Source organism: Nelumbo nucifera, chromosome 6 (genome assembly GCF_055504915.1).
Source record: "Nelumbo nucifera cultivar China Antique chromosome 6, China Antique-T2T, whole genome shotgun sequence".
In the NCBI taxonomy this organism is placed as follows: Eukaryota; Viridiplantae; Streptophyta; class Magnoliopsida; order Proteales; family Nelumbonaceae; genus Nelumbo; species Nelumbo nucifera.
The window spans coordinates 47,874,462-47,887,339 of NC_142654.1; the positions used below are offsets into that span (position 1 = coordinate 47,874,462).

A 12,878-nucleotide genomic window follows, 5' to 3' on the forward strand; every position below is an offset into this window, starting at 1 on the left:
CTTTAACAAAAAAAAATTACAGAGCAAGTTATGTCTCACCAAAACAAGAGGCGGATTGTAAAACGAACAGAGTAGGGCAAATCTGCAAAATGAATCAGAGCAAGGGCGGATCCAAATCAGAAAAAAGGGGTGGATTTGTAAAACAAACCACCATATTAGAAGGAAGAGGAATAAGAAGAGGGCCAATTGATTTGGAAGGAGGAGGAGAGGAAGAAAGATGAACGGCGGTGGTCTTACCTCGTCGGAGATGAGATTGGCGGCAAAGACAGCAATGGTTAATATGAAGGTTGAAGTTGAAGTGCAGAAGAAGTTCCTCATATGGTCGATTAGGGGTTGAAACGAAGGGGGTGTTTTTTGTAAAAAAATAAATAAATAAAACATAAAGACTGGAATGGGAATCGCATTCCATGGGGAGAGTCGGGAATGGCCATTCCCCAATATGGGGGAATCCCATTCCGCCTAGAATGGGCTCGTCAACCAAAGAATGAGAATCTGAATGGCCCATTCTGATTCCGATTCCAGGCTCCTATTCCCTCGAACCAAACGGACCCTTAATCTATCCACTAGCAAAATGGGAAAAACAACTGTATCTATTAACAATTTTAGGGACATAACCTTGGATAACTAGATCATTTTTTTTCGTAGGATCGCTAGATCTTAACATAATATTGTTCCACAGACTACATTAGTGACCAAGAAAAATAGGATTAATTATATGACAGTCGTAGCAACAGTTAACACCGAAAGAATTACCTCCAGAAACGCAAATGGTCACTCAGGAAGATAATAAAATTACAATTACAGTTGCACCAAACCAATGAAAACATTAGTACTCCCATTTCTTCAATTCCATGCCATCTGGTGGGGTGCTCTCTACTTTCTTGGAACCCACTTCTTTCCAATTTGTAGATAGAACAGTCCCATTTGATTCCACCTGCAACACCATACCAAGAATAAGATGTGGTTTTAATTATTTAATAACGGAGCTTGAGCACCAGTACCCCTACAACCGACAACATGACAGTTTCGAGGAATGCTAAAACAAATAGATTGAACCAGGGATACTGCCATCAAGGATGCACCAGATAAGCAAGGCGGTCCATGGTAACTAACATTCCAGAAGAAAGTCAATCCTTCATGGAGCAGAAAATTGTTATCATTTATGTTCTTGGAACACCAGAAGCCTTCTATTGGAATGTCAACAAAATATGCATCATGGTAGACAGTTAATCCACTAGGAAGCCTCTAACCATCAAATGCATTCCAGGTTACGAAGAATAGCAAGTATTGCACTTGCAAATTGCAATAACAACATTTTATACAGTCCGAGGTAGTAGAAACAAAGAAGAGAAGTAGGTCTTACAAAAGATTTTCTCATGGCCCGCCTTGTGTCCTCATCAGCATCTTGGTATATGTCTCGGAATAGTTTGTTCAAAGCCGCATCTCCATCAAGCTTTTCTTCTTTTTCCTGAGTCAACAAAATAATGTCTCAATTGACCTACTAACCAAGATTCAATTACAAATCCATTATTCCTGGAACATAAACTCTCATATGGACATCATAACACCCCCCGCATAAGTTACAAGTTTACTGACGAACCTCCTCCTTCACTTGGGCTTCCAATTTATCCCAATCAACAGCTTTCACTTTTGATGATGGGTATATAGGCCTTCCAACACCTATAAATTTAAAATATCATGATCCAAATATTAGATAATGGAGGCTCCAATATGAGAAATGGATTAAATTTTCAATAACTGCATTCATATTGAAAAATATATAAGAACTCAGCAACAGGTTTGTGATCCTTAATCTGATAAGCTAATGATAGCTTATAAGAGACTAAAACAGGTAGATAACTTTTTCAAGCCATACTTATGATCGATTTACAGAACCTAACTGAACTAAACGAAGGGAATAATCAAAGGAAAATGCATAACACATTATGCTAGCACTCAAACTAATAAGCTTCATAGCTACCAAAGGTAACATCCATTTCCAGTAAAATGGAAAACCTCCAAAGAAAAAAGGCAAAAACGTAAGGGAGTTCCTCGATGCATCACAATCCAACAGAAAAGGCTGTCCTACTATTACATCTAAAACAGCATTAAATATGAAAACTAGAATACCTACTTGATGACACATTGACCTTCTGTAGAACTGTATTTTCCTTGGTAAATTCCAATGACGTCCAGTTGATTGCCTGAGCTTTTGCGAGGTGGATTTCGATTTTGTTAGACATTACTTCATATCTGCACTTCTCAGGTATTATCTGTTCTTCCATGCAGCCAGGCACCAACACTAAACAATTTAGCAACCGAAAATTACACCCAGAATAAAGTATTGTATAACGAGTCACTAATCAGTGCACTTGATAGGCTGAGAAGAGGAAAAATGACAACATTATACCAGTTTGGGATAATGGGGTTTGACACTAAAGACAGAACAACACTGACAACTTTCTAGAAAATAAGCCAACACCATTACATGTATCATCAATTAGCCATAATTGTTAGAGGAAAATAAAGGAATTCATCTAGAAATTGTACACAGAGTCAATTAACTTTTAACATTAATAAATAAGAACTGCATTATGTTCAGTAACAAAACAATTAGAAAAAAGATATTGTATTAAAGTGGAAGTTCCAAAATCAGAATTACCTTTGCAAACAAGCGAGGCTGAAAATGAAATGCATCTTCCCCAGGCTTAGAAATGGTAATACTTAACTGCATGACAAGAACAAATGACAAAATTTTCAGCCATGTACCTTGTTGACAGTTTAGAGGCCTAAGGTTAAAATCAACAAGTACACCAAAAATGCAACTAAAGCACTAATCCATGGTAAGCATTGATCTGGAGAAACATACTATCTGTTCACCAAAATCAACATCCACATTTTTGGCTGGTGTTCCCTTTGCAAATATGGTCACAACTACTTCTTCTGGCTTTTGGTAGTATTCATGCCTGTGCAAAACCATTCACTTTTAGATCAACCAAAGAGATGCCGACTGAACAATGGAGTGAACCAACCTTGGCAACTAGAAACCATGCAAGATACCATATGTTTCTAATCCCACCTATTATATTTGCATACCTGTACTTTGGTTTGGCTGGTGCGATCACTGCTGGTTCATGGGAATTATCCTGTTTTGGTGTAACACCTTTTACTGTTTCTGCAGATACGACAGGAGAAGCACTTTGCGACACACTTTGTGTTGATTGTTTTGGTAGAAGACCAGTCTCCTCTGAAAAAACATACCAAAGGCCCATCAAAGATAGGTCAGATGATACACGAGGATGTCATCATGAAAAGTCTGAACTAAAAATGCATTTTCCTCGATATATTTCTGAAAACCTATAGTAGGTTAGGATTAAGAACATACAATGTCAACAGCTCCATGATAATCATATAAAAAATGTGAAGGTCCAGCTATTAAACTTGGAGAGTTTGGGTCTACCCCAGCTCTTGTGCTTCTGTTTTTGAGGGCACCTTTCATCTCCTTTCATTTAATATAGTTCCACCTTTAAAAAAAAATTACAGGGCTGTAGGCTTGTATATTTTCTGTTTCTCCGTAAATTTTGTACTTCATCTTTTACTCATTAATAAAGTTAATTGATAATATTGATAAAAAAATAAAGTTAATTGATAACTGTCAGGGAAAAAAGTGCACATTGGCAGTACAACACTTCACTAAAAAGCCCCACCCCGAGAGGATGATGATTTTAGGAGTTGATATTAAACAATCATAATACAAAAGAGGATGTTACTTTTCTGTATATTTTTCCCCATCTTGCATGTCACTTTTCTGTGTCTAGTCTGACCCTTCAGTTCTTTACAGCACTTCACTAAAAAGCCCCACCCCGAGAGGATGATGATTTTAGGAGTTGATATTAAACAATCATAATACAAAAGAGGATGTTACTCTTCTGTATATTTTTCCCCATCTTGCATGTCACTTTTCTGTTTCTAGTCTGACCCTTGAGTTCTTTAGTTAGCGCCTTGTGTTTTTTAACATACTTTTTGCAACAGCAGGGAAATAGAGTCACAAGATTACAACTCTATGCATCAGAAATTGATTTTATATTCATAATTAATGGTGCTTTATGCCTCCAAATATTTCCTAAGATAGATGATATTATGCCACCATGCACAGTAACTTCAATAAGCATATCTGGAAAGCCTTACAACCTGGAATCCTTTTGACAATCACCAATGAAAGATATCTGCAATTTGAACTACAATAGAATATCAAAGATTGAGAGATTGAGAGAGAGAGAGAGAGAGTGAGACTCAGCTATAAAATAAGCTCATGGTTAACAGCTACACTAAACATAGGCTTTATACTCTGTTTCAAGCATGTACATACCTGCAATAAGCTCATCACATTCCTTGATCAAATTGGTAAATCTTGAATCTCCTGGTGACAAAGCAATACCTGCTTCAAGGGCTGCCTTTGCAGTCTGGTATTCCTCAAGTCTAATACATGCAGTACTGCAGACAAGAAAAATGATAGAGAACAAACATCAACGAATCAGATTATGTGAAATAAGCAAGCGGAGAATGGCATCTTAAAATAAGTACAAATTATAATATTCTTCTAACATATTCTTGACATATCATAATGCCACTCTATGATCCCAAGCATTAACTGGTCTCCCACAGGAAACAAATTCCAGATGGGATATAAAAAATAGATACAAATTGAAACACTTGCAATCCATGTAAAGTGTATATGCTTTCATATAAAAACATCGTTTTTTGTTAAGTATTAATGGTTCGGTTAGTACGGTTTCCGTTCTGGGTCAGAAATAAGAGAGAAAGAATAAAGAAGGAGAAGAAAATAGAGAGAAACGGCTGAAGAGAAAATCACTCTCTCCCAGCCGACCACCTTCTTATTTATAGGTTTTGAACTTTAATGTACAAAGACTCTTATGTCCCTAATTATGGGATACAATAGCTTAAGCTGAGATAAAAGAGACAAAGCAACTATTAATAACAAAACATAAAGACTAAATACCCTCTTGACTACCAACTCTAACACTGCTCCTCAAGCTGGTGAGTATATATCATATAATCCCAATTTGTCACATATGTAATTCACTCCTCCCCGACTCAACACTTTTGTAAACAAATCTGCCCACTGATTTCCTCGATTCACATATATCATGCTTATCACTCCACCAAGCACCTTTTCTCTTACAAAGTAGCAATCAACCTCTATGGGCTTTGTTCTCTCATTGAAAGCTGAATTAGATGAGATGTGGACTGCAGCTTGGTTGTCGTGGTATTTCATAAGGTTGTCAACTAAGTACCCCATCTCTCACAAGAGATTCTTCAACCGCATTAGCTCACATGCAATGTGTGTCATGGCTCTATATTCAATTTCAACACTATTCTTTGCTACTACAGTTTGCTTCTTGCTCTTCCATATCACCAGATTCCCTCCAAGAAAGGTACAATACCTTGTAGTGGATCTTTTGTAAGATATTGAGCCAGCTCAACCAGCATTTATGTAACCTTTTATTTCAAGACTCCCTCCGGTCTTATGTAACAAAATAACAACAAATCACGACCTGTAGCTCCCTTTAAACATTGCAAAATCCGAGGATTTTGCATAAACTGGTTTACCATACTAACCGCAAATGATATATCTAGTCAAGTAATGGTCAAGTAGTTTAACTTACCCACTAGCCTTTTGTACCTCCCAAGATCTTCAAACTCTTCACCTACATTATTACTTAATTTGACATTTGGCTCCATCAGTGTTTTAGCTGGTTTGGCACCCAATAGTCCTACCTCCAAAAGCAAGTCAAGAACATACGTTCTTTGGCACAGGTTAATACCATGCTTCAGCCTTGCAGCTTTTGTTCCCAAAAAATACTTTAGCTTACCAAGATCTTTTGTTTAGAACTGATCATGCATAAATGCCTTAAATATGTCAATCCCCATATTATTACTATCAATTATAACAATATCATATGCATATACCACTAATAAAATCTTCCCAAAAAATACTTTAACTTACCAAGATCTTTTGTTTAGAATAAATGCATTCAATACGTCAATCCCCATATTATTACTACCAATTATAATAATATCATCAACATATACAACCAACAAAATCTTCCTAGCTTCAGTCTCATAGTTGAATTCTAAGTGGTCAACTTGGCACTGCTTCAAACTAAAGTCTTTCACCATTTCACTAAATATGCCAAACCAAGCACGCAAAGATTATTTCAGCCCATAGATTGCCTTCTTGAGTCTATACACGTTACCATCCCCCCCCACCCTAAGCAACAAACCCCGGTGGTTGCTCCTATTACACAGTTTTGTATGCCCTTAGCTACAATCCGATTTGATGTACTTTTGACATTTAGTGTAAATAAATAAAGTGCATGTTTAATTCATGTTGTTTGGTATGACACTATGTAAGACCCTAAAACTGGACACTTATAGAGACTCGTGTTAGTTTTAAATGTTCACAGCCATTGGATAAGTCTGAGGAGATTTATCCTGCCAAGGCTGATACTGGTGTGCCACCAAGTGTTGGGATGGCCTGTCTCGGCCACCAGGGTAAAACCCAAGGCACATGCAGTATGGGATTACCCGAATCCTTGAACCGGACTAGATTTCCAGTATTGCCCTAGACCTTGGAGACAGATGGACAAAACTGGAAAGTTACACCTGACCCCTAGACTCGATTATGACACTTCACTAGGTGTCGGATCAGGCTGTCTTTGATATGCCAATCAGTGAGATCCTTAGATGGGGATCAAAACCTGGGTATGTAGGGACAGTCTGAGAATTCATCTAAGTGGGTGATCATAGTGACAGGATCAGCCCCTTTGTCGGACAAGAGTAATGATCGAGAATGCACTCTCTCTGATGGAAACCAAACTGCCGGCAGTTGATTTCAATCGTTGGAATTTTGTTTTGCAAAATTAATATATATATATATATATGTATATATGTATATGTACGGTTTCAAAATGTTTGCAAATGGTTTTAATTCCCGGGATCCATGTGAGTAGAGAATGCGGCACCATTCCTTGCAATCGACGGAGAGGTCCTCTCTAGTCGGGCGGTGCTTGATCATTAAGGGCTGAGAGGTTAAGTGTAAGACCATTTAGGATAGTACCTGATGGGCTAACCTTGCACCTGCCCACGGTCCCTGGGTTTTTATAAGATGGCTAGGCCCAGGGACCACTTAATGTAAATGTTGGGCCCATAGGGTCCATGTGATGGGCTCAGGGGTTTATTGAGCTTTTCAGTGAATTCAGTTGGGCCTTGTAATAATGGTTGGGCCTTGTAATAATGGTTGGGCCGAACCCATGTGGCTGGTGTGTAGATCAATGCTTGGGTCCCACGCCATACAAAGAAGCCCGACTAGGCAGCAAATTGGAAACTAGTTAAGCACTGAACACTTAATGGGCCAAAAGCCCATTTCGAGCTGGGCTGATATGATCACCCATCCATGGGGCGGATCTAAGATTAATGTTAGCAAAAGGATAGGGCATTTTAACCTTATCCACTCTGGGAGACCAAATTCAAATCAAATTTGAATCAGGTAACCTCCTGATAAGAACAGGAATAAACTAACTTAATCTATAGATAGGATTAAGATCATCCCCTATCCAAATACTGATTTGGATTGGGATAACTCCTAACAATGAGGCTTTCTTAATCAAGAAAAAAGGAGGAAAACTCTAAGAAAAAAACATTAGATTTCGAACAAGGGTTTTAGAAAAAGCAAGATAGCTTCCTGCGAACAGAGATTAGATCTCATTCACACTCCAAAGAAAAGAGAAGCAATTCAGCCATCTTCGTCCCAAGAGTTCTCCTCCAGCCGCCGCCACTCTTTCTGACAAGATTCGATCTTTGAAGAATAAAGAAGTCAAGAAATCAGTTCTTGACATCAGTCTTGCAAAAAAGACTGACAAAGATTCGGTGTTCAGAGTTTCCAGAGAATTCTTGCGAAGGATCCAGTGTGTAGAACGCACTCTGCTGGTTCCGTTCCACCCACAGTTGTGTCATCTTCAACAGGAGCGGATCTTTGTGTCTTCTTTGGGCGTGAACACCAACTTTGGGAGATACTGCTTCTCCGGATCAGGTATATTCCTCCCCTTTTCTTTTTGGTTCAAATCTGGTTCGATTATGGTTCAAGTAGGATCCTTGAATATTGTATTCTAAATTTAGGGAATATGATTCCCAGTTGGAAGAAGGTAGGAAAATTTTTGAAATTCGCCCACCCATTCCGCAACCTTCTTGGCGTCCATTAGATGGATCCTACCATTCTTTCAGCTTCATATAAACTTCCTGAAGAAGATCACCATGTAAGAAGGCACCCTTGATGTCAAGCCAAAATAGGGGTCAATCGCACATTGTTACTAAAGATCAAAACCCAATTAAGGCCCACCAGAAATCTGACTTTATGAAAGTCAGTGGAAGCCACTTTGATTTGACCTAAAATTAGAACTAGGGCGTAATTTAGTTCCCTTCAGCAAATATGAGTGCATGTGATAGGGAGATCCATATGATGGACTCTCTAAAGGCCTTCCATTATTAGCACAATGATGGGTCCTTCAGTAATGAGGAAACGCACCATAAAATTGGGCTATCCATTTGCTGTTGGATCTGTTAGAGTGACTTTCATAAGATGATAGGGGCATCATAGACCGATGTGGGAGGGGCTTCACCAGAAAATGGGAACTCTCTCACGGTACCTTGGCATAACCTGAATATGATGGGTGAACACTCACTGGACAGAAAGGTTTACCTGAAAACGGCTCTGAACCTTGTCTGATAGAGGCCAAAGGGAAACTCATTCGATGAGTGGATATGATCCGTCACAGAAAGGTGGTGGGGTTATGCAGCTGAAACAGTTGGCTTCATGCACCCCATGTGATTTTCTCACATTTCTAGAGACATTTCGTCGTCTCCGTCACTGAGAAATGAGGGAAATCTAAGAGATGAAAAAATGGGAATGGAACATAGATTAAAAACCATATCTATGTAGGAAACATGAATCGAACTAAGGTTGTGGACTAACGTCTTTGCTGTTTTATCAGAAAATGCCAAACGGTCAATAAAGAATCCATCTAAAGTGTTAGAAAACACAACCAGAAATCAGAAGCATAATAAACTTACCCTTTGCGTAGGTATGCCTTAGTTATAGAAGGATCCAGCTCAATTGCTTTGTTTGCATCTGCAACAGCCTCTGCTCATAAAATGTGCTTGTGTTAAAAACCAATTTTATAACTAAACCTAGAATAACACCTATCAAAAAAAAAAAGCTAAACCTACAACAACTACAACTGCAGCAATGAAGAATTTCTATTGGAGAGTCAAGTATATTTAGATAACAATAAAAGAAACAAAAAAAGAACATAAAGGAAACAACTCCATCGATGTCAAAATGAAAAAAGAATATTAGACGACAAATTTTTTCTACTTCTTACTTCAAAAAATATACAATTAGAATAAAAGCCTATGTTGAAGTATTCTTTGAATTCTAGATAGTTTCCAACAGGGATTTTTTTTCGTTAATTCACATAAGAAAATTTATTGCACAATTTTACCAAATATACCATAGAATTTTAGCATATCTTCATTTGCTATATACTTTATACTTTCTTATCTTTGTCCAACATTTTTTTGGTATACAATTTATTTATTAAAATAAAAGACAAATTACAAGGAAGGTCACCAACCATCCATCACCAGACACTGCATCATCTTAACAATACTACCACTACTGAAAAATACCCACAAACAAATGTCCCAAGAAAAACCAGGACCCATAGAGTCTTTTGGTTTTTATTTTCTTTTTTATATCTCCTTGTTTGATTCAACCGGGAGGAATTACCAACTTCAAGATTTTGCCACACTAAGGATTTGATATTATTCCAACACATATCAATCATTTTAGTTGGTAAAGAAAGGTAGGGTGATGTAATCAAATGCTAAGATCCATATCCCAGATCAGTTAAAAAGGGTTTCTATCAAGAAATTAGGACAGCACTTGGCATGCATTTGGATAACTAATTCTGACAAATTTAGTTTTGTATCAAAAAATCATGATAAACTGAGTTATTATAAGAAGCATTTTTAGTTGTGGTTATATGAAAAACATTGGAACTAATTCTTCACTTGGGCTTAAAAATCATTCTAATAATTTTTCTTATCAACAAAAAATCGTTCTAATAATTGATGCTTTGTTTCTTAGGAACTCAAAAATTAACTTCAAAAAAAAAAAATCATTTTTGGCCCTAAACTCATTTTTCAAATAGTTATTCTTTGAAGCATAATTTTTTCCAAGCATAACCTAATTATCCACATATTTACAAAATCAATAAATAGAATAAAAAACACAAAGAATACCTGACATGAATTGCAACCAAGTTCCAATAAAACTTGGAATGTCAACTAAGTTTACTTGCCTTGGTCCAATTTATAGACAAGCAAACCTCCTATAAAAACACCGAACCACTAAAACAGCATCTTTTAATCCCAGCCTGTCCACAAAATAATATATCCCCCCCCCAAAGAAAATGTCACACTCTCTGTCCAGTTATCCATGAAACTTTAAATCTATAATCACGCATCCACTTTTGAACCTGGGTTCAATCTCCACTGCCTTCTCCTTCAACAACAAACACAACTACAGAACTACTAAATGGTGAATCAAACAAAATGAAGCTTTGCATGCTAACTACTAAGCCGTATAATTGAACAGTTATAGAGGTTAGAGAAGTCTATTACACATGTGTGCAAGTAAAGGGTAAAGATATAAGTTAGCATCATATAAGCAAATTTAACTTTTATGGCTTGCACCAAAACCAAGACAAGTGTCTGCTTTATTTAGAAAGGTAAAGTATCTACTTTATACAGTATATATTAGTAGTTGCACCTTTAAGCAAAGGACTTGTACAAGTTCTCTAAGTTAGAAAGTTGAAATTTCAATAGCCAGTATTAATTAAAGGGTCAATATAATACAGCGGGTAACTGCTAACTGGGCATAGGGTTCACATGGACTGAGCATTTATTATCTGGATTGAGAACATATCTGCTGCAACCATGAACATAGCACTTTCTTGTTTAAATTATATCTTAAAGCAAAGGACATTTACAAGTTCTCAAAGTTAGAAAGTTGAAATTTCAATGGCTAGCATTAATTAAAGGCTCAATATATACAGTGGGTAATTGGCTATAGGGTTCACATGGACTAGGCATTTATGATCTGGATTAAGAACACATCTGCTGCAACCATGGGCGTAGCACTTTCTTCTGACCCCTAATAAAGCACAGACATAATACCAGCATATCTGAACTCATCTTGATTAACAATGTCATCTTCCATGGTGCTAAAATAGGAATAGCATATAGGGAAGGTAACCTAATTACCCATTTAGAAAACCACTGAATTTGGAACAGCTTTTTACATGGCAACTCTTCTGCTAGACAAGTCACCTAGCAAATATCATAGGACCCTGAGAATCTTAAACTTGATAATCCTTCTGTTGATCTGATATAGCTTTGCATGTTCACTAACATATTACACTTCATTTATAACGAAGATTTAGCTTAAACAAACGGTTGCTAGTTAGCAAAAGGGAAACATTTAACTGTTAAATGAAAATTTCGCATTAGTTGTAATGATGTTGTTAGTGACTGAAGTTTTCAATCTAGGACCTTCCATCTTTTTATTCAAACTGGACGGAAACATTCAATGAAAGGATTGATAGAATTCGTTGTTCTATCCAAACATGGAGGTATCTTCTATGAGAGAGAGAGAGAGAGAATCACTTTAGTGGAGGCTAAATGCATCATATCAATCTTAGAGGTTAGAAGTATTGGTTCACCAGTCCCCTACGACAAAATTTTTTATTTTTGTTCCGCTGATGATGATGCTGACTAGAACCGCCAAAAAAGAGAACAAAAATATATTCCAATTCATCTAGCACAAATTCCAACATTGACTCGAACTACATGCATAAAATCCTTGCAATTTAATGAAGAGTATTACGAGTAACAACCACAGTGAGAAATACATTAAAAAAACCCCAAGACCCAAGCACATATATGTGAAGAACAATTGGCACCATTCGATTAGAGCACAAATAAATCACAAAACGCTAAACTTAATGAAATAAATAGAGACATACTTAGACGCACATATCATCTCGAAGATTTCTTTGAAGTCAGGATAGATAGATATGGAGAGAGAGAGAGAGAGAGACCAGTGTAGCTCTTGAGCTTGATATTGGCTTGTGCACGGTCAGCGTAGAGATCTGCGCTGTTAGGGTCTATATCTATAGCCTGGGTGTAGAGATCAACAGCGAGTTCGAAATTATCGTCAACGAAGGCCTCTTTGGCTTTCTTTTCGAGATCAGTCGCCATTAGTGAGGTTTAGGGGAAGAAAGGACGACGACTCGAGGATCAAATTGTGATTTGAGAAAAGATTTATCAGCTTCAGTCTTCAGCTTCTGATAGTCATCACTTTAAAAAGTAGGATTTAGGAGGGGGGCAGGCCGAGGAGGACCAAATAATTAAAAGACAAACGATTCTCTCCGCCTTCTAGAGAGTTCTCAAGATAGACAACTTCAAACCTTATCAGCGTTAAGCCGGTGAGTTCCACTGAATCACTACGTTACTCCTTCGTATTTACTATTTTATCGTTTCTATTTGTTTTGGTAAAAACTCTATGCCAGTGGTCAGAAACCACCGGCATAAAAACACTTTTATGAAAATATATTCTCGAAAGCGTTTTTATGAAAGTATTTTTATAAAAGTAATTTTTATAAAATTATTTTTACAAAAGTATTTTTATGAGAGCATTTTTATAAAAGTACTTTTTATATGTACAAAAGCACTTT

At 37.1% G+C, this 12,878-nt stretch overlaps 1 protein-coding gene across 1 annotated transcript; it reads right to left on the minus strand.

The window, feature by feature from the left end:
• Positions 1–616: 616 nt before the first annotated feature.
• Positions 617–12,580, minus strand: LOC104590354 (protein SGT1 homolog A). The gene is made up of 10 exons (XM_010248983.3): positions 12,243–12,580; positions 9,151–9,220; positions 4,370–4,494; positions 3,097–3,247; positions 2,870–2,966; positions 2,663–2,728; positions 2,135–2,273; positions 1,601–1,680; positions 1,364–1,468; positions 617–934 (listed from the first exon to the last, which is right to left on the minus strand). The coding sequence occupies exons 1-10, from the start codon at positions 12,400–12,402 to the stop codon at positions 827–829; spliced, it is 1,101 nt and encodes a 366-aa protein (XP_010247285.1). The 5' UTR covers positions 12,403–12,580; the 3' UTR covers positions 617–826.
• Positions 12,581–12,878: the final 298 nt, after the last annotated feature.